Genomic DNA, 22,077 nt, shown 5'->3' with positions numbered 1-22,077 from the left:
CTCAGGGACAGGGGAACAGAGTTGGCAGATCTTTAAGGACACCTTCCATGGAGCACAAGAGCTCTCAGTCCCCAAGTGTAAAAAATCACGCAAGGAATGGAAGAGACCAGCATGGCTGAGTCGAGACCTGCTGGACAAACTAAAGAGTAAGAGGGAACTGCACAGGCAGTGGAAGCAGGGACAGGTGTCCTGGGGGGAATACAGGGAAACGGCCCAGTTGTGTAAGGAGGAGGTCAGGAAGGCCAAGGCGAGGATGGAGCTGAATTTGGCAAGGGATGTAAAGAATAACAAGAAGGGCTTCTACAACCAGAAAAGGAAGGTTAAAGAAAGTGTACCCCCCCCCTGCCGATGAACAAGAAAGGTGAACTTGTATCAACAGACGAGGAGAAGGCTGAGGTACTCAACAACTTCTTTGCCTCAGTCTTCACCGGCAACTTCTCTCCTTATCCCTCCTGAATCAATGGACCACAAGATGGGGACCAGAGGGGTAAATCCCTTCCCACTGTAAGGGAAGATCAGGTTCGAGACCACCTGAAGAACCTCAATGTACACAAGTCTATGGGACCTGATGAGATGCATCCCAGAGTCCTGAGGGAATTGGCTGATGTAGTTGCCAAGCCACTCTCCATGATATTTGAAAAGTCATGGCAGTCAGGTGAAGTCCCTGCTGACTGGAAAAAGGGAAATGTTGTGCCCATTTTTAAAAAGGGAAGAAAGGAGGACCCTGGGAACTATCGACCTGTCAGCCTCATCTCTGTGCCTGGGAAGATCATGGAACAGATCCTCCTAGAAGCTATGCTAAAGCACATGGAGGACAGGGAGGTGATTCGAGACAGCCAGCACGGCTTCACCAAGGGCAAGTCCTGCCTGACCAGCCTAGTGGCTTTCTATGAAGGAGTGACTGCATCAGTGGATGTTGTGGTTTAGCCCCAGCCAGTGACTAAGCACCACGCAGCCGCTCGCTCACTCCCCTACCCCGATGGGATGGGGGAGAGAATCGGAGGAGTAAGAGTGAGAAACACTCCTGGGTGGAGATAAGAACAGTTTAATAATTGAAATAAAGTAAAATAGTAATGATAATAGTAACAATAAAATAATAATAATAATAATAATATACGAAGCAAGTGATGCACAATGCAATTGCTCACTACCTGCCGACCGATACCCAGGCAGTTCCCAATCAGCGATTGCTGCTCCCCGGCCAACCCCCCCAGTTTATATACTGAGCATGACGTCATATGGTATGGAAGAGCCCTTTGGCCAGTTTGGATCAACTCTTCTGGCTGTGCCCCCTCCCAGTTTCTTGTGTACCTGGCAGAGCATGGGAAGCTGAAAAGTCCTTGACTAGCATAAGCAGTATTCAGCAACAACTAAAAGATCAGTGTGTTATCAACATTCTTCTCCTACTAAATCCAAACCACAGCACTATGCCTGCTACTAGGAAGAAAATTAACTCTATCCCAGCTGAAACCAGAACAGTGGACAAGGGAAAAGCAATGGATGTCATCTACTTGGATTTCTGTAAAGCGTTCGACACAGTCCCCCACAACATCCTTCTCTCTAAATTGGAGAGATATGGGTTTGATGGGTGCACTGTTCGATGGATAAGGAATTGGCTGGATGGTCACATCCAGAGGGTCATGGTCAATGGCTCGATGTCCACATGGAGACCGGTGACAAGTGGAGTCCCTCAGGGGTCCGTACTGGGACTGGTGCTATTTAACATCTTCATCAATGACATAGACGGTGGGATCGACTGCACCCTCAGCAAGTTTGAAGACGACACCAAGCTGAGTGGTGTGGTTGACAGGCCAGGAGGACGAGATGTTATCCAGAGGGACCTGGACAAGCTGGAGAGGTGGGCCTGTGTGTGAACCTCATGAGGTTCAACAAGGCCAAGTGCAAGGTCCTGCACATGGGTCACGGCAACCCCCGATATCAATACAGGCTGGGGGATGAAGAGATTGAGAGCAGCCCTGCGGACAAGGACTTGGGGGTACTGGTGGATGAAAAGCTGGACATGAGCCAGCAATGTGTGCTTGCAGCCCAGAAAGCCAACCATATCCTGGGCTGCATCAAAAGAAGCGTGGCCAGCAGGTCGAGGGAGGTGATTCTGCCTCTCTACTCTGCTCTGGTGAGACCTCACCTGGAGTACTGCGTCCAGCTCTGGGGCCCTCAGCACAAGAAGGACATGGACCTGCTGGAGTGGGTCCAGAAGAGGGCCACCAAAATGATCCGAGGGCTGGAGCACCTCTCCTATGAGGCCAGGTTGGGAGAGTTGGGATTGCTCAGCCTAGAGAAGAGAAGGCTGCAAGGAGACCTTATTGTGACCTTCCAGTAGTTAAAGGGGGCCTACAGGAAGGATGGGGCAATCTTTTTATCAAGGCCTGTTGTGACAGAACAAAGAATAATGGATTTAAACTAAAGAAGAATAGATTTAGACTAGACATAAGAAAGAAATTTTTTACAGTGAGGGTGGTCAAGCACTGGAACGGGTTGCCCAGAGAGGTAGTGGAAGCCCCATCCCTGGCAACATTCAAGGTCAGGTTGGCTGGGGCTCTGAGCAACCTGATCTGGTTAAAGCTGTCCCTGCTCACTGCAGGGGGTTTGGGCTAGATGACTTCTAAAGGTCCCTTCCAACTCAAAGCATTCTATGATTCTATGAAAGAGATTTCCGCAGGGAGTGAGGGACTGCAGAAGAGTGGTTTAGCCTGAATACTGTCCATTTGCAGTCATGGATGGTGCTGGCAGCACCTGAAAATGCAGGTTCCTGCTCATACCCCAGGCCACTGTAACTGGAGAGGTTGAGATGTGTGGGATTTGGGGTGATAGGAAAAGGTCATAATGCAGGTTGTCCACTCCTCTTGGATGGATGGCTGGTGCAAAACCAAAGCATTTTACTTCAGGGGACTTCTGCATTTTTACTACCCTCAGTTATATAATGAATTATCATAACCTCAATTTTCTTATTGAAATGGTCTTGATTATTACATTTAATTCACTCTAGTGCATCATGGAGTTGAAATTACTTCTTAAAGGTCTTTATGTGGGCAGTTGCAACTAATCTGAAGCTCAGACTTAACAAGATCAATATTATCAATCTTTCTTGTTCTGCCCAATTTTGTTTGCTCAATGAAAATATTCTTTCCCATGCTGTATTTGATCTAGAAGTGAACACAGTAATTTCCACTGATTTTAAGAAAATGAAAAACTTAGGATCAAGATAAAATTTCAGACCTCTCTCTAATATTGCATTTGTAGTCCATGTATACACAGTTTGCTGGATTAATCTGTCAGTACTAAATCATCCACATAAAATAATCTATATCCAGCCATTTGTTAGGTTTTAACCACTCACTATTTCATACAGCTTTTTGAAATGTCAATGCTTTTTCAGAGAAAATGTCTGTATCGGGTTAAGGTAGTGCTGTATGTGGAAAAATCAAGATCTAAAGAAGAGTATATCACCGAGAGTGTATATCACTGATTTTAAATCACTTTCCATTTTTTCTTTTTGCTATGATGAGATTTTTAAATGAGTCCCAGTTATGAGCCAATAATTTGTCACAGATTCTCTCTTCTGTCTTCCTGTACTACAAATGCAATCAGGGCATAATTCTAATTTTAGAACCATATCATACTTTTTTTTTCAAAACGTCCTGCAAATCCTTCAGCTACTGAAAGAGATTTTTCCATTGTTCATTCACGTGTCATTCCTCAAGAACTTATGAAGTGCTTATGGCCAGTCTTATCTAGTGTTCTAGGTAATGTTTAATAGCTGGAAAACATTCAAGATCCTTTCAAGATCATGATGTAGAAAGTCATCCTATTTGATGATGGATGGAATTTTGGGCATATTCAAAGTTGAGAAAAAAATATTTTTTAACAGTTGTGAAACAGTAGGTGTAGGAATGTAACTGAAAACTTTCTGTTATACAGCTTTCAAGTCTGAATGACAATTTCTCTCTGACATACATACTTGCTTTATATGGTACAGGAACTGAGCAATTAGCACTTTCAGATGCAAATGATGAAACACAAGGTTTTAAAAACTCAATTTTCAAATAAACATAGTGAAGTTTCATTTACGTTTTGAAACATTCAAATGCACAATCTAATATTGCCCATTCATCTTTTTTTATTTTTATTGGAACTTTAGCAAATTCTCTGATAGTTATAGTGCTGTCATAGGAAAATAATCCTTTCTGTCACATTGGCCAGTCTCAATCAAAAGAAAAGCTAACATATTCTTGGCAATGCATCAAAGTTTTGACCCTACAAAACTTATAATTTCAGCTATCATGATCTTGGAAAAAAAGGAATATTTAATTTGCTGACACAAGAAAAAGATCTGGAGAAAGCACTAGGCTACATTAATGTACAGTGCTACACTTTAGTTCCTTTTGTAGCAACAACTTTTAGTTTTTTTCTGTCTTTGTATGTCTTAGAGACACAAATTCTTATTTAAGAATTTTTTGCAGGGGAATCCGTAGTGCAATGAATCTTATAATCTGCTGCATTTATATGCACAGATTAGCATGACTGAGGTAGCTTATGCATGAACTACGGTCAACCTTATGAAAATTGTTACCTCTTCTGATTCATTAATAATTAATCCATTCATTTTGGAAAACACAAGGTCTCTTCTACATGCGAGGTAACAGAGTTGGCTGGTGGACTGTGATCATCTCATCCTGTCCAAGTCACAGTCCATATCAGGACAAAGTCACTGAATAAATTAAAATATCTTAGTGCTTGATTTTGAATTATCATCTGTCTGTCCACCCTATACTTCATGTACCCAGCCCACTTAACTCCAAAGACTGTACCATTATTTAGCTCCTGATTGCAGGGTTTATACATATAGATATACATACACATAAGTATATATATTTACATATATATACAAATATATGCATACATATGTATACACACACTAAATGTAAATATAATATGTAATCATGGATAAAATTCTCTCATGTAGACTAAAGTTATTCCAGAAACACATTTCAAAACTTTCTTTTTCATTTCAGTGGAAATTTAGGTATGATGTTTCTGCACAGAGCCAAGAACATGTGTTTGATTTAGAGTTGCTGATAAAGAATTAATTGTTTTCTGAAACTGAACATATGGACCTTGATTTCCAAGAGCAATGTGATTTAGAAATGACACTACCTTCTCCTGTCTCAGCCTGACAATAGATGAGATCTTCCAACCGCAGACCTCCCGTGGGAAAAGTGAATTTTGCAGTCCTTGCACTCACCCCTGTTTCTTTGCCTCCCTTTGGCCAAGGTATCAAAACAAGATCCAGGGAAGCCTCTACAGTAATTTTTTGAATGATTCATCCCCTTCACTTCTCCTCTGACACCCTCACCTGGACTAAGGCCAGTGGGAGTCTTCTTCCCCCTTTCTGTTTTTTGTACTGCTTTAAAGCTCTCCCTCCACGGGCTCCTCTGCAGCTCAGAAACCTCAACAGCTGGTATTTTACATAGTGGTACAAGGACATCTGCAGGAGCTAAACTCCTAGCTCTATACACTGGTGAGCCTGGGGGCAGAGGGAGGGGAGAAACCTTTGCAGAGAGCTTTAATGGAGTCCTGAGCCTGCAGCTAGAAACCAAGAATAAAGTTTGTGCTATTTCCCACTTGGTCTGTTGCTGTAAATACGTGTGAGCTCTGGTTCTGCAGGAAGATTGGCAGAAGCTGTAACATTATTCATCATAACCGTTTAACATTTTTTCTGATTTAACTGATATAGCTCTTCCCCAGACTTGTCACCTAGGTAGCATTGTGACTGCTTATTCCCTATGTGTTGCTATCAGCATACATTTTTAATGTGAGTGACCTCATTAGCAAAGTATATTTTTAGCCAGGTTTCCTGGGCAAATGGGCTCATTTGACCATGTTTTGAGCTGTTCTCTTTCATCCCCTAAAATCTGTGAAGGTTTTCAAGCCAAGTATGATAGAGGCCAAGAGGTTGTAAAGATAGTTAATTTCCTTTAAGTTTATGAAAGTGTTCAGGTAGGAAAAAGAAATTTGAAAGTGTGCCAGACAGAAAAAACTGCAGCATGAGCTCACCTTACTGGATACCCCAGATCTATACTAGGCACATATGTTATAAATGCTCCAACCACATAAAAATGGTCAGTGAAACTAGTACTTTATGGGACTCCCAAGGTGCAAGACTTTAGGAAACTGGATTTCACTAATTCTCGTGTTCCAAGCTGTGTGGCACTCTAAGACTGTTAAAATCATAAGCTAAAAGTAAGTTGGAGTTAAGCTTGTATTTAATGCTTCTGATTCATTGGAATCTAAAGGTAATGTAGACCTGGAAAATATTTTCATTTCTCTGGATCTGGTAGCCGACCATATAGCTAAGCAAGTGGTACTAAGGTGGCAGAACAAATGTGGAAAAGGATCCCAAAACATTTTTCTTAAAAAATGAGTGACTGATATTCCTAGGAAATAATGAATAGACATACAATGCAAATTGTATTCTTCATTCCTTTGCACAAAATTTCCAGTTCATCAGCTCTTTGGCCTTACATTTTTATGGACACAAAGTTGGGGGGCAGGTTTCCCACACTTTTAGCTGAAAGTCAGGATGAACATACATACAGACAATCTAGTTTTCCATAAGGAGATTGCTGTGTACTTAACAAACTTTATCTGAGTTTCAGAAAAAGGCAAATATATCACTCCACCATATTTCACAGGATATACATTGTCTATTAAATATTTTTTCCTGAGTTTGCAGGTGCTTGTCAGAACCGAGGATTTTATACATGAATCTTGAGGAGATTTGTTTTACTGAATTGGATTTCGCTGGAATTGAGAAAACTTATGTAAGCCTACATGAGGCAGTATTTCTTCTTACTGTATTGGAAGAAGTCCATGATAGGGAGTTTCCATGACAGGGAAACCCAATTAACTTGACAAGAGACCTTTGAGAGAACTCTGTTGGAATATTTCCCTCAGTTCACCCACAGCAGGGAACTTCTGAGCAATTAGTGAGTTTAGTGGAATTACAAAGTACACTTATGCAGGCCAACACACAACAAATACCTCACTGGTAAAATGCAAGGAGCAAACAAGTATAGAAGCAATATTTGCTGACTGTGCTGATTTTTCCTATTGTTTTCTAGCTATAATGAAAGTGTATGAAGACTTTTTCCTTTACAAAGAGGGAATCTATAAACACTTCCAGAAAGCAGGATCTAAATGGAAAACTCATTCAGTCAAACTCCTTGGGTGAGTAAAGCATATTCTTTTACCCTTTTCCTCTGCCAGTCATGAATATAGTAAAATGTCAATGACGAGTTTGGAACCCAGAGGTTTCACTGTCAGCGGTGGAGCACTGTTAGCTCCCAACGTAAGACTGTTGTTTCATTTTCATATATCTGAGAATTTTAGAGAGTATTGGAAAGAGGTACAGACCCATCTTTTAATGTACTCTAACATTTGCTCTAAAATTTCATATATACTGGTTTATAGAATAAAATGTTTTGCTGAGTGTTCACAACTATTCCATGTACACATCAAGTTGTGAAAAAAACTGACACAAATTCCTCCAAACATGCCACCAAGTAGAATGCAAATGGAAACATAAAAATTGCCAGTGTCCTCCTAATTAACAAGCACAGCTTACTGACACAGAAGTCTGGGCTCTATATGCTCTATATGCTCCAGCATATCAGCTGCTGCTGGGATGCTGCTGATTTTATTTGGGATGCAGACAGAATACACACTCAGGACTGAAACTACTGCAGAATAGCATGTATAATACACCAGTGGATTTCCCCTCAAATGTAGACCAGTGCCACTATATTAAGATGACAAGTATCTAATAATGCATACACTCGAATTACAGAACACATCACGGGGCTTTATCCTTTGACATGGAGGGAGTATGCAAGGATGAATTTATTAAATCACTGAGTGAGTAGTTACACAGAGAAACTACTGGAGAGTCTCACACAAATATTTTATAGGTGATCTAGAACATCAAATAAATAATGATTCAGGCTTGTGCTAGGAAGATTACTGAGAGTATCTTCAACATGTAGTTCAAAAAAATAAAGTGGTGAAATAAAGTGCATTTTGTGTTTGTGATCTTAGTGAAGATATCCTTGTAAAGGACACAGAAATGCCTATGGTTGTGGAAACTGCTGGCTATGAATTACAAGAGTGTGGCATAAGATAGTGGCACAGCAGCAAAGAGAAGCAGCAGGCTTATGCAAGATCATCCTTGACCCTAAACGGTTGCAAAAAGTATTGACTCAGACTAGTAGTGGAAAAGCTCCTGAAGTATGCTTATAAAGAATGTTGTGAAGCAATGAAAGAGAGAAAATGCAATTTAGCATAGAAAAATGGAGGACTGAATTAGGAAAAGTTGTTTATGAAGGACAGCTCCTATGTATCCATTTATATGTATATATTTAAGGTATGTCTGAAGGGCCATGAGAAACCAATAAAATTAGACAGTAAATCTGCAATGCAATTTGAATACCTCAGTTCAGGGATGAGCTGCTGTGAGGCTGTGAGTGCAGGTGTTGGGAGGGCTATGAAGCATGCTTGGTGCAAGTGTAGGGTGATGACAGCTAGTGCCTCAGACATGCTGCCCCAAATATATGCTTGGATAACCTACTGAGGTGAGTGATTAAGTGAGAATGGCACAGCGGGACAAAGCGATGGCTGAGGAGGGAGAGAGGAGGAGGGCTATTAATGTGCTGAAGTGCATGCTGATTTAAATGGGAACTGATAGGCTGTGCAAGGAAAAGAGAGCAGCCCTTAGGCAAGGAGCCACTCATGCACAAAAAACTGAGCGCCTTGACTGAGCCTGGCAGCTCCCTGCAGAGGATTGTGTTGAATGGTCGGTGTAAAACACTGAGTAGGAGGAAAGCCAAGTGGTCTGGTATACTGAAGAAGGACATGAGAAGTGAAGGAAAAAGAAGAAAACTGAAGGCAATGATATTTAAGAAACCTCAGCCCGGTTCGGAGTTTAATATGTGGGAAATACATTTACTTACTAAATTTCATTGACCGTTGCTGAAGTATCCAGTGGATCCAACAATATAAAGGATTGCCATCCTTTCATTGTCTAATGCATAAGTGTTCTGACCTCTGAGATTATGCCATATAAAAATATTTGCAGAGGTGTCTAACTGTAAAAACTGTATTAAGGTTTGACAAGTTGGAGGCTGTTTGAGCCCAAGGCTAGGTGCACTTGAGTTTCTAGCAATGATAAACCCAGTCATAAAATGTGATTCTGCACCATGAAGTCTAAAACATTCTTTTGTATAGATTTTAATGTCTTCAGGATTAAGCTATCACTTTTTCATATCATTCATTAGTTTGAATTAATTTGAATGTAAAATACGTGGCCACAGCATAAGTTCTTTACCACTCACATATAGCTTGGGTGGGGTTTTTTTGAGCAAAGAGTAATGCAAACTCCTTGACCTAAATAAAAAATTAATGAGAATCTCTTTAAAGTTGGACTTCAAATAAAAATATTGATAATTATTTGCATTCTGCTTAGCTGAGATGGCTCCTGGAGAGAGAAAAAGGAGTGGGGACATGTTGACACGCAGGGTAAAAAATGCAGTTTTGTGTGGGCTGAAGTTTATTGTAGTCTGATTTTTTATTTATAAACCCTTCTGTAAAAGAGACTCAATATTTGTAAAAGGCAGCCATAATAATGAATGAGCATATTGAATTGATATTTGTAATCTCTCAGAAACATTTTTGAGAATGCCTTAAACCGCCCATGAATTGTATAACGTATAAGGTGATGAAGTCATAAAATGGAAATAAATTTTGGTGAAGCTTGCAAGAGCTATTTGTCGAAAACCAGAAATGCACATATAAACTGCCTAATTGATCACCGGATCATCAGGATTGTAAATGCATTGACTGGCTTCCCTTGCTCTGCAACTTGAAATTGCTAGTTATTTTCTACCATTTGAAGGCTTCTTATTTATAAAATCAGCTCTGATAGGAGTATAAGTCTGTCTCCAGTGAAGTACTGTGTGACCTCAGGCTCAGGGAGAGACTGGAAAAGAAAGAAAAACATGGAAGCAGGAGAGGAAAATGTGGAACAGGCAGGCAGAGGGCGTTGCGGGTAGCAGACCATTTGGGTTTGGTCACAGTCTCTGTGGACAGTGAAATAGGGGTTTCAGCAATCTGAAGGCAGGATGGACTGACCCCACTGACATTCAATGAGAGTAGGATCTCTCAAGCAGTTTCTGTGTCTGTATTCCAGAGACAGGGAGGTAAGCAGAAAAAGTGAGTAATGGAGACTAGGATTCGTAACAGCTAAGTTTTGATGTGTAAAAGTTAGATTCCTACGTCTCTGCTAGGCAGCCATTTTTCCCTTTATCTGCCATGGCTATTCATCTGCTCTATCCTAGGTACCTATCTTAAGGTGAGTTGAATTGCTTTGTTGGATCGTATTTCTCTTTGTTGACTATAAAAGAACCTGTGGGGTAACATCAGACTTACATCAGCTAACATTAAAATGTCGAGGTTAGACTAGAGGAAACCCACTTGTAATGGCATCATAAAGTAGCTTAAAAACAAAATGACTGACTGGTACATAGTATTTATAGTAAGCTAGTATCTTCAGAATGTCTTGCATATGTATGTTTGTGTATACGTACACGCACATACATGGATCTATGTGTATATACACATACAATTACAGCTCTTGACAACAGCAGAATGAAAGCAAGAAAGAGGCACAATGAAGCTGCAAATAGTAAGTGGGATTAAGGAAGAAAAATTGGTCAAAGCTTGGTCATTTTCACTTTTTCAGCTGCACTGTGTTATTTTAAGAGGACTAATGACTGAAAAATGACATGTGAAACTGTCATCTTTAAAGATCTCTTAAAAGTAGACTGAATTCACATCAAAGATGAACTTGGTAGCAGATTTATCTCTCAGATCTATACATTTCAGCTAGAGTTGCTGAACAAACCTGTCAAGTCTATTCTATAGCAGATTCTTTGTAAAATTGGTGCATCTTTTTTTTTTAATTGTCTTTTCCTTCCACTCCTCTGGCTTTCTTAGTTCCACCTAGGAAAAAAAATAAAAGAGAAATGTAGTGTCCATAGGGAAAGAAAACATGAGGCAGATTTGTTGATGGTGTAAAGATGCCAAAGTCTATTCAGCACAGAGGAAGTACATTGGCTTAAATAGCTATGGTTCTAGTTCAAACACATCTCTTTTCAAAATTAGGCATAGTGAAGTAAAGTATCCATTATTAACGTTTGCAGCCTGTTCAGACAAGTCTTCTCTGAGACTCATTCCTCTGCATCACTTCAGTTATCAGTGCCAAGCTACAATACCTGATCCATATCTTCACTCAAAAAGCTGTATCTGACTCCGAAAGATTCAGACAGGCCCCAAAAGCCCAGGTCTTTGACTACAATCAAATCTATGAACTGTCACCTTAAGGCTTGGAAGGGACAAGAATAATTTTATTAAAAGCCTTAGATACTGTTTCATGAACAAGATAGATTTTCAAATGTTTGGAAGGTGCTCAGAATGATGAAGGACTTTCATAAGAGGACATTGAGAACTGTACATTAACTGGAAACACATTTCCGCTCTATTTTTATCAATGATTCACTGGAAGCTTTAAATTTAATAGTGTAGCAGATTAAATGGCATTGAAACATCTATGCCCTGAAAAAACATTGGTTGAACATTTCTTAACACAAAAAGCCATACTAATGGAGATAAAATTGACATGTGAAGCAAAAGCTTGTGTTTTAGTGTTGAGGGGATAGCCAGACAGAGCAACAACACTCTAAGGTTTGAAACAGAATGAAATGACTCACCTGTGCAAAGTCCAAAGGCTTAAAAAAGATACCAGTGACAACTGTTAGTGACATCTCAGGTTTTGGCTTTGAAGACACTCTTTTCTCTTCATTTTCCCCTTCACTTGTCCTCACTCGAGCTTAGACTCAGAATAACAACAAACAAGCAACATCTTAAACCACCAAAAGTTATGACCCCAATTATTTTCTTCTTGACTCAAGAAACCTTGGGTTGAGTTCCCTTTTTCTTTCATTGGGGAAAACCATCACCTTTATTATTGTCAGACAATGAACATCAGAGATGATAGTTTAAAAATTAAACAGCAACACCCAAAAATATTTTACAGCAAAGTGAAATACATTAGAAGATCAGGGAGAAAAGATACACAGTGTCTGATGATTCATGCAGTTAAATCCATGAGACTGTCTCCCATATAATTCATTACTGTAGATTTGTGGGAATGATTTAACTATTGACTCACTGATAATTTGACTCACCTCTCATGCTGAAAAGTCCAGGCAAAACTAGTTTAAAATTCCAGCAATGATTTTCTAAGAAGTTTTGTCTCATGGAGAACACTAGTCAGTGACCCTAACCTTCTTCTTATTAATAAAAGATTAAGAACTAAACTTTTGTCTAAGTGAGTAGATGAAAATCCTAGTCTTTGAAAGTTACTAGGATTTTGTGTTACAGCACTAAGAATAGGACATAACCTGCAATAGTTATACCTTTTTTTATCTGGTAGCATTATGACAGTTATATGACCAAGTCCAGGGAAGAAAGTGAGATGAAAAATTTCAGACCACATGTATTTCTGTCCCACTCTCTTTTTGTCTGAAGAAGGAGGTACTGTGAGCCTTTTACAAAAGCAGAACTTTGGTATTAAAATAAACCAGGTCAAGATAAGAGGGACCAAGTAATCTTTGTAACCTGTTTCTGTGTATATATAGTCTATGGGAAGACAGTATTTTTGCCTGAGAGATTTCATCGTTTGTTTGGCTAGTGTGGTGACAGCAAATTTGCAATGCCTACACAGAAAACATTGTATTAGAGAGACAAATGAGTCCAATTTGTTAGCACTGATTGTGGTGAGCACTTAGGTGGGATGAATTATCTTCAGAAGGTATCTCTTTCTCTTGATAGCAGACAGTGGTTCTCTTCCTAATCCAAATGCCTCAGTTCCCTAAAGTTGAATTGGATGAATTTGGAAGACTTCACCAAGTCTTGTATAATCACCAGCATTTTTTTTTTTTTTTCCAAAGATGGAAAGGGTCAGAAATATCTCATTAAATATAACTGTGGAAATCCCATGGTTTATGTGCCCTGGCAGCCAAGTGCCTCCTTACTGAGAGGGTGGTCAGACACTGGAACAGGCTTCCTAAAGAGGTGGTCGATGCCCCAAGCCCGTCAGTGCTTAAGAGGCATTTGGACAATGCCCTCAACAACATGCTTTAGCTTTTGGTCAGCCCTGAAGTGGTCAGGCAGTTAGACTAGATGATCATTGTAGGTCCCTTCCAACTGAAATATTCTATTCTAGGTTTATGTTGTGGTTGTATTGGAGGTTATATAAGGTTTTCTAGTTGTCTTATTTGACCTGAAGATCCTTGTGAATGCAGGAGTTAACAGAAATGAAAATATTTGAAAAAACCCAAGAAAATTAGGGAAATACTGACAAAGCAAAAGATGAGTAAAGACCATAACCTGAAAAACAGAATACATACATTTCCTCTATACAACCTCTATGTATGCTGTTTTTTAACAAATTCATTGTTTCTTTCTGTGAAGATAGGATGTGACACAACCCTATCTTCAATGCAACCCCACTCTAGAAAGACAAGGAGGACCCATTGCAAACAAACAAACATACAAACCAGAGACAAATCTTAGCTTTATTCTTGTAAATCTGGGAGTTTTGCCAGTGACATCAGTGAATCCAACATTCAACCTACAAACTGTATAACTTGGAAACAGCAACTGTGAGTTGAAGTGGTTGAAAATAATTACAGGAGTGATTTAAAATTATATTTTGCTGTTTGTGTATTTTTGATTGGTAGATGGGGACTGTCAGTATGTGAGAAGAGTCTGTTCTAGATATAAATTTTTGAATGGCAGAAGTTAGAAAGGTGATGCAGAATGTTCATTCCTAGAGCACTGGTGTTCAGTAAAGAGTTTAACTCCTTGGTTAACGCAAAGCACTGACTTCCACTAACACTGACAGATCTGCAGGAGTTAATAGCTTGAGATCTGAGACCTGTCTTTCTTCTTTACTCTTAAGGCCCTATTTCTTTTTAGTTGACTTCTTCAGTCTTAGGGAGTCAGTTTGTATAATATTATTTAGCACACTCTTTAGATGTCTTTGCTGCATTTGTTAACAGCATTTTCCCTACAAAGCTGAATGCGAGCATGTTAGAATCTAGTTTCTGTTCTCCTACAAAACACCTCAGTTTTGAAGCCACTGCTGACAACCCTTTTTGTTACATAAGGCTGTATTTCTAGCTTTTCTACCATTTTATTTAATGATATTTAATTATCAACTGCTATGTTTTTTCCTGAAAATTTTCTTTATACTTCTCTTGTGAAGTCCACCTTCATTGTAGTGATACAGTTTCTTGAAACAGAAACTAGGAAATGTTCAAAACAAACCCAATTTCCATTCTGTGGAAGAATACTGAAACAGTCTCTGTATTCTAGTTTTTTAACTGTCAGGCAGTGCTGTGCGTTCAGGGCCTACTCCTACAGAGTTATTACTGAAAGGACAGCTAAGATGCCTCTACTATATAAAACTGGACACAAAATTATGAAAATCATTTTATGGAAGCACACAACTACTCATCCTTTTATCTGAAAAAGTGCCAGAATTCTCTTTACAGAGTCAGTTGGAGCTGGTTTCCCTTGACTAAATGGAAATACCTTGCTTATTTTTTCTCCTGAAGGGGACTGAATGCAGTTTGATTAAATTGCTTCTTTTCATTCAAGGTTATTTTTGATTGAAGATCATGACGGTTTCTTTTGGAAAAGCTAAGTGATGTATTTCTTACAGAATATTTTTGTCATACAGAAGAAAATTCCTTTTTAAAGTAATTTTTGATAATTGATAGGCAGACCTTCTCCTTAATGATTCCTTAAAATCTCTTTTTTTTTCTTCTTAATAAAAATGGAAATTTTGCAGGGGGGAAGGTTGAAAGCTTTTCCCAAAAATACCAAAGGTGGGGACATTAGTGGTCTAAAGCTTTGTAAAAATAATCCTAATATATTCCCTGTCTCTGTGAGTAATGAGGTCCAGCATCTGTTTGCTTTCGAAATGTCATTCATTTGGAGTAAATATCAAGCTGGAATGATCACAAAAGCAAGAGACAAAAAAGTGCTATTAGATTATTTTGGTCATTTATCAGAAAATGCAATATTGTTTTCTAATGGATGTTGTCCAAGAATGTGTCAACTCACTTTAAGTGTCTGTCATTTCCACTTGGGAACTCATTCCACTGGGAGTTAAATTACTTCATTGTTGGAATATTGTTTGTTGATATTTTCTTTCCTGGACTTCTTTCCCCTATTCTATCTGTAGACTAATATATGATATTTAATTTTCTCTTTCTGCTTGGCATTTGAGCCTGACACACATCTAGGTTGTTAGTGTCTGTATATTTTTACTTTTTCTTTTCTCAATTTGTCACACAAATGCTGTTGCTCTTTTTATTCCTAACAGTGACTTATCTTATTTAGTGTAGCGCTCCAGTCATAGACTATATAATTCTTTACTCAAGACATGCATGATCTTGCCTATTTTTAATCCCAGCTTCTTAGGTTTTCTTTCTAATGTTGTTAACATACCTAAAGCAGACTCCATGTCTAATTTGCTGCTCACTGTCACATCTATTAGCTCCCAAGGCCTTGGCTTCCCTGGAGACACTGGAAATCTCTGATTACCTTCAACAAAGTCAGGATGTCATTAGTTAGGAACACATAGTTTGAATAGGTCTACTTTAGGAAAAATTGGCAATGACTACATTGGCTACATGAACAACAGGATCTCAGGGACAAGAACTGTCAGAGAAAGAACAAACTGTAGGAGGAGATCCAATATTGACTGTATTAAACAAATTATTTCAGCTAACAACTCTGAAAATGTCATAGTTTTTATGAAGTAGTGACAATCATTTATTAATTCCTATTGATTTTATCTTATAGTCAAAATATTGATACCTCTCAGATTCATGAATAGATTTCCCTTGCTTTTCTTTAAAGATTACTTTCTGAAAGCAGATAATGGCAACAGGATTTCCTTTTCTACTAAATCATTTTCACTTATGATGCCCAGTACAAAGGTGTTCTGTTCCATGATTAAGACTCCAAGGCACAGGTTTTTTACAGGAAATGCTAACTGAAGTGTCATTTTCCCTTCCAAACTGTTGGTCCCTAAACCAGCTCTTGCTCCAAGCCACAAGGGAACATAAAATGCATCCCAGATTAGTTTAACAACCTTTTTAGTACAATACATTCCTGGTTTAATTTTTTCAACCAAACTGTAGCATCTATGATTTTGTGTCATATTGTGAAAAGCCTATACAGATCAGAACTGTAATTTCCATGTTTATTACGATAATTTTACCCTCTTCTTGAAATTCTTTGATTTTATCCCTGATGGTTTAAGATGGGCAGAATCCAAGTCCTTCAGTCTGTAATGTCTTAATTCTCATCATCATTTATCCTGAAATCATGTGTTACAGTTGTGTAGTTCTGGAAGCTGACACATTCTGTTATCTGCTGATTCCCATTCTAACACTTTATTCACGATATATTTCCTAATAATTTCCAGTCTTCTCCTTTGCTTATGTCACGTTTCAGTAGGCAATTAAGTATGTCAGGATTCAATTTGAGATCCAGGCAAGTGTGATGTGCTAGATATCCGAATTGTCATCACAAAGATGGTGATCTAGTCAACAAATTCAGTGGAGACTGGAGAGCAACTCAGGTGCAACTGCTTGTGGATCCATTAGTTACACCTACACACATATTTGGAGCTACCAGAAGTAGGAGGAGCTTCCCATTTGGCTGTGTCTCCAAAAGGACATGGATGTCTCATAGGTCCTCTGTCACTTCTGCTAGAAACTTGTGGATGACTCAGGCACCCTAATGCATCTCAAATAGCCCTGGACACCTGCATTTAGGCAAGTGAATGGATCCCAACATACTCTGTTTGCTACTGTGGGACACGTACATTTAGACATCTTAATCATGAACTAAATCCCACAGTGTTTTACTGTCAGAAAAAGGCAAATTCTAATTCTAGTTCTGACATTAACATCTACTTTGAGGATAATAATGCCTATCTACTGCTTAAATCACAGAAGAGACCAGTAAAACAATAGTACACTGTATTAACTACATTTTTTAAAATATTGTAAAGGAACTATTATGTATTCTATTTTTCCACAGTATACCCAAAGCAAAAATTTGCATTGATTAATAATATCCTTGTACTACTGGTGCCTTTCATAATCAGTACAGATCTTTCATTTTGTTGGGATGAAAAGTGGGTGGTATGGGTTTCACTTTTAAACCCCAATGGCTTATTTAGGTCCTTCAGGATTATACTTCTAGTTACTCAATTTTAAAAAAAAAATTGGTTCTGAAGGTTTTGAGGGACCAATCAACACTTTCTCTGAGCTGCTACTTTCCGGGGAAAATGATCTGGAATGCTATCACTTTCCACAGTTGCTATCAATAATATACCAGGTTACTTTTTACTCCCATAGTCTCTTCCATGAGTGCTTCTTTTTAATTTATTAATGATTAAACTTTTGCAACTAATGTCAAAGATTACCCAGATTCAGGAAAAGATATTTGCACAGAGTCCCATCTATGTAGGAAAACATACAGGACGCGAACTCCATTGAAAAATGACCATTTTCCGAATTGTTGAAATAAGATGCCATCCAGTTTCCATTCAGCCTAGTGGATGGCTAAGAGTTTTAGAAGGTTAACATTTCCTCTGAATATATTTTCAGATTACTAAGTATTATCTGATGATTTTAACAAATTCCTCTCAGTCAGTCTTTGTTCATATTTCAAGGAGTAGTACTTACAGCAGCAAGTAAAACAACAGTTAAAATTCAAGCTGAATTTAATAGTTGTCATTTATATCATGTATTTCTTTATAACTCAGAAAATTCACTCTGAGATGCCTGGCAACAGAAAGGATATCTAGAGATTTGTTTTCTCTGAGGAATCTAAACTTAAATTAAGCTTAAAGTGAAAGCTGTGCTCGGATGCCATAACGTGTTTGATAGGTGCAACTAAGGGATACAATGCAGAATGAATTTATTCCATCAGTAAGGCTGAAATCATGAAAACTACTCAAGTATAGCATTGGAGACAGGAAAAGGGAAAAAGAGAAGTTGCAAAGATCAAATGCAATACTTAGGCTGAGAAATCTGTTTTAGAAAATTGAGAAATCTATTTTAGAAAATATGTCCTCCTTTCCTACAGATACTACTGCAGAAACACTTTCCACTTAGCAGTTTTTTGAAAGAATTGCTTCCTCCTTAGAAGGTATATTAGTATGAATGAGACAAGAAAAAGCCAGAAATGCTCTTGATGGAGCTGGCATTCATTTCCCAGAGGCAAGATGTCAAATCAAACTGGCATGTGGCTACAAACACTGCATAGTTGAACAATATATAGAGAGTGTGGTTCACAAAACAGCTGTTTCCATCACAGCTGAGTGCCTTTTCAGACTGAAAGAAGCACGTTAGCCTGGGAGAAATGAGGATTGGTGAATCTCAGCCAGTCTTTGGAACGAACCTGAACAAACCGTGCCAAGTTCTAGGAAAAGTTTGGTAAGCAGGTCTAGAACTTTTTTTTTTGGTTACACAAAATCTATACATTGAATACAAAATTTAATAATTCATAGAACTGCAGACTAACTGAGGCTGGAAGTTGTTTGGTCCAACTCTCTGTGCCCTAAATTGGCAGGGCCATCTTAGATCAAGTTGCTTAGATCATTGAATACTTTAGAGTAGAAGGGATCTCTGAAGGTTATCTAGTTTAATCCCCCAGCTCAAAGCAGAGCCACCTTCAGAGTTAAGGTTCATGGGGCTTCTCAGGTTGGGTGAGTTTTGCATATTTCTGAGGACAAATATTCTACAACCTCTCACTGCAGTAGTGCCTAACCACTCCTGTGAAATGCTTGTTTTCTTTATGTCCAACTGCAATTTCCCTTGCTGAAAACTGTGACTGTCATCTTCTGACCATTGGCTGTGCCTGTATCTGGAGAGTCTGCTCTATTTTCTCTATGCCTACCCTTTATAAAGCAGAAAATAGATCTCCCCTGAGTCACCTGTCCTGAGGGCTGAAGAAAGCCAACTCCCTCAGCCTCTCCTTGTACATCATGTGCTCCAGATCCCAAACATCTCAGCAGATTCCTGCTGGTCTTCTTCCAGCCTGTTAATGTCTTTCCTGTATTGGGAAGCCCAAAACTGGGCACAGTGCTCCAAACGCAGAATGGCAGGTCCTGAATAAAGGGAATTAGACACTTTTCTTGACCCGTTAGCTGTGTTCTTGTGTACTTTAATTTAAGGTATTTTAATTTAGAGTATTTGGATGAATGCCCATGGGCATCGATTACTGAGTAAGCAGCTCTTCTTTCTAAACTGTAAGACAAAATGCATATGTCAAGTACCCCTGTTTGTTTCTGACTATGATGGAAAAAAACCTAGGAATTAAATTAATGAATATGTTACAGTCAAGGATAAAAAAAAAAGTTCCTTTTCCATTTTGGTTTCTAAGTTTTCTTCCATTTAGAAACATTTCTGAGAATCAATAAATTCCTGTCAGTGCATGAAACTAGAGGTTGACTTTCTTTTTATAAAATAACAAATGTTAAAAAAAAAAACCCCTTAACCTCAGAACTGTGAGTCTGCAGGAACTGGTCATCATCCTACTCAAACAAGTGGGAGAGATAACATGTAGTACTGAATGCAGGAACACATGAATATAAATTCAAGGCAATTTTCCTCTTTCTTTAAGACTGATGTAAATATTGGACTTTCACACTGCAGCTAATGTAATTTTTTTTAGTAAAATGGTTATGAGGAAAGAAGTAAATCTGAATCTGATAGCAAATCAGATAGCCTATTATATCTTTTTTTTTTTTAAATTATGATCATGACAGATTGTATCTGAAATATATTTGGCAAAGAAATGGCAAAGATTATTAATAATCCCTGAACTTTCATGTGGTAATTCAAAGAAAAAACATCATGAGTCTTTTTTAAAAAACAATTACATTCAATGGTCTCTATGACCAACTTTGGGTTTATGATTCCTTGTATTTAATGAGCAGTAGCTACAATTTGTGCTTGCAACTGTAATCCAGACTTCACCTCTCTGCTAGTCACCAATTTGTCTTGGTTTTCTCCCTTTGGCTGGAAGTGCAGGTATTCCACATACATTAGGATTCACTGTTAACCAAGGAGAGCTGATGCCACTGTGACTGTTCAAATTTTTTTACAAAGATGACACAACAATCCTAATTTCCCCATTCACAGTGTGGGATTTCTTATATTTTTGCTGCTTGCCTTTCAAAGTGAATGGAGCACTGCAAATACAGCTCAAACACGTGGCATTGGTGGGTTATACACCAATAAACACCCTGTCAATGGCATTCTGCATATTCTAGGATTAACTTTATACTGTGGAAAAACCTTTAAAAGTTCACGTCTTTGGTTTTCTGTTTATTTATGCCCTTTTACAGGCATCATGAAAGAAATTTTTTACAATGAGAGTGGTGAAACACTGGAACAGGTTGCCCAGAGAGGTAGTGGAGGCCCCATCCCTGGCAACATTCAAGGTCAGGCTGGATGGGGCTCTGAGCAACCTGATCCAGTTGAAGCTGTCCCTGCTCATTGCAGGGGGTTTGGACTAGATGACCTTTAAAGGTCTCTTCCAACCCAAAGCATTCTATGATTCTACAACCTGTGAATAGTAACTAGACAAGTGTTCATTATATAAATGCAAAACAAGACAGAGCTCTTCATGCAATCAGTAGACATACCATATATACCTAGCTACCTAAGGTGTATAGGACAGCTTTTGCTCATTGAACTGCATCCAGACAATGGCTTTGCAACTTCTTCTGTCCCATATATATACAAAGTGAGGCTTAACAACTCAGAGCACTGTGCAGTTCAGCTACAAATATCCAATTATGAAAGTCCTATCACCTGGCAGGTAGGGACAATCTCTTGTGTGGTTTCATGGATACTGCCACAACATTTAGCATGTCCTCAATGATGTCAAAGAAACATTAAGTTTACAGGTCATCCCCCACATTGTGCAATAAAACAGATTAGGTTGTCAGCAATTTAATTTGGGCTGAGAAAAGCTGGGAACATTTTCAGTCCCAACTTACTATCTATTTTTGTAAAGGTGCTGGATGAGATCTTTAACAAAAGTGTTCCTAGGGATCTTCAGTTGAACTGAAGAAATGTGCTCACATTAATTTCAATACTCGACATGGTTCAGTTCAGTTCAGTTTATCTGGAAAGCTCTCCAGAGAGATTCTGTCAACAAAAACAGGTTTTTGCAATCACAAACTAAACCTACACTTGTGTTAATTTTTTGTAGTCCCTAATGGCAATTTGGCTTGTGGCTGGCAGGATACTTGTCTTCATTTGCATCATCAGCAGAGTTTGTTACTTAAACATGGAGACATCTATCAGTCATGCTTTGTTCTGATACTGTTATTAGGACAACTAAGACAAGCTTTTCTTCTCTTGTTTTCTTTTTCTTTGCTTGTTTAAAACTGCAAAATGTGAACATATGCATCAAAGGTCTCATAGTACCATGTCTTGTAACAGGTGGGGAACACTAGCTGACAAAAATGGACAGAAACAGAAGTTCTGGGTAAGTGAACCCTTAGCACTGTGTTTTGAGGCAGAAGAAAAAAAAAAATTTCTACAACACAGATTATCTAAAACCAGCTTCTTTCTTTCATTCACTCCATCTGTGTCTATTTTTTTCCTTCACATTAAAGTCTCCTGCATAATTGTATTCCCTTTCTGGCAACTTTTATCAGGCTAACCCTTGAACTATAGCTTCATCTACCTCAATTTCAAAGCCTGTTTCATCTGATCTCCTACCTATATCTGTGTTTTTTCCTACATTGTCTCAAATCTTATCCAAATTCTTAAATGTTATTCAGATTTCCCATGAAAACTCAGTTCTTTTTGATGCCTGTAAATGAGACTCAATAAA

At 38.6% G+C, this 22,077-nt stretch overlaps 1 protein-coding gene across 1 annotated transcript in view; it reads left to right on the top strand.

Moving 5' to 3' along the window:
* The window catches only part of TINAG (tubulointerstitial nephritis antigen), a 49,299-nt gene that overhangs the window by 26,365 nt on the left and 857 nt on the right, over positions 1-22,077 (top strand). Inside the window, exons 9-10 of the mRNA XM_075708322.1 lie at positions 7,143-7,248; positions 21,681-21,726. Of these exons, the coding sequence (XP_075564437.1) occupies positions 7,143-7,248; positions 21,681-21,726 (152 nt within the window). The remainder of the gene's footprint in view (positions 1-7,142; positions 7,249-21,680; positions 21,727-22,077) is intronic.

Source organism: Pelecanus crispus, chromosome 3 (genome assembly GCF_030463565.1).
Source record: "Pelecanus crispus isolate bPelCri1 chromosome 3, bPelCri1.pri, whole genome shotgun sequence".
In the NCBI taxonomy this organism is placed as follows: Eukaryota; Metazoa; Chordata; class Aves; order Pelecaniformes; family Pelecanidae; genus Pelecanus; species Pelecanus crispus.
The sequence above is the reverse complement of the archived record's forward strand: the minus strand, read 5'-3'. Positions and strand labels throughout refer to the sequence as shown.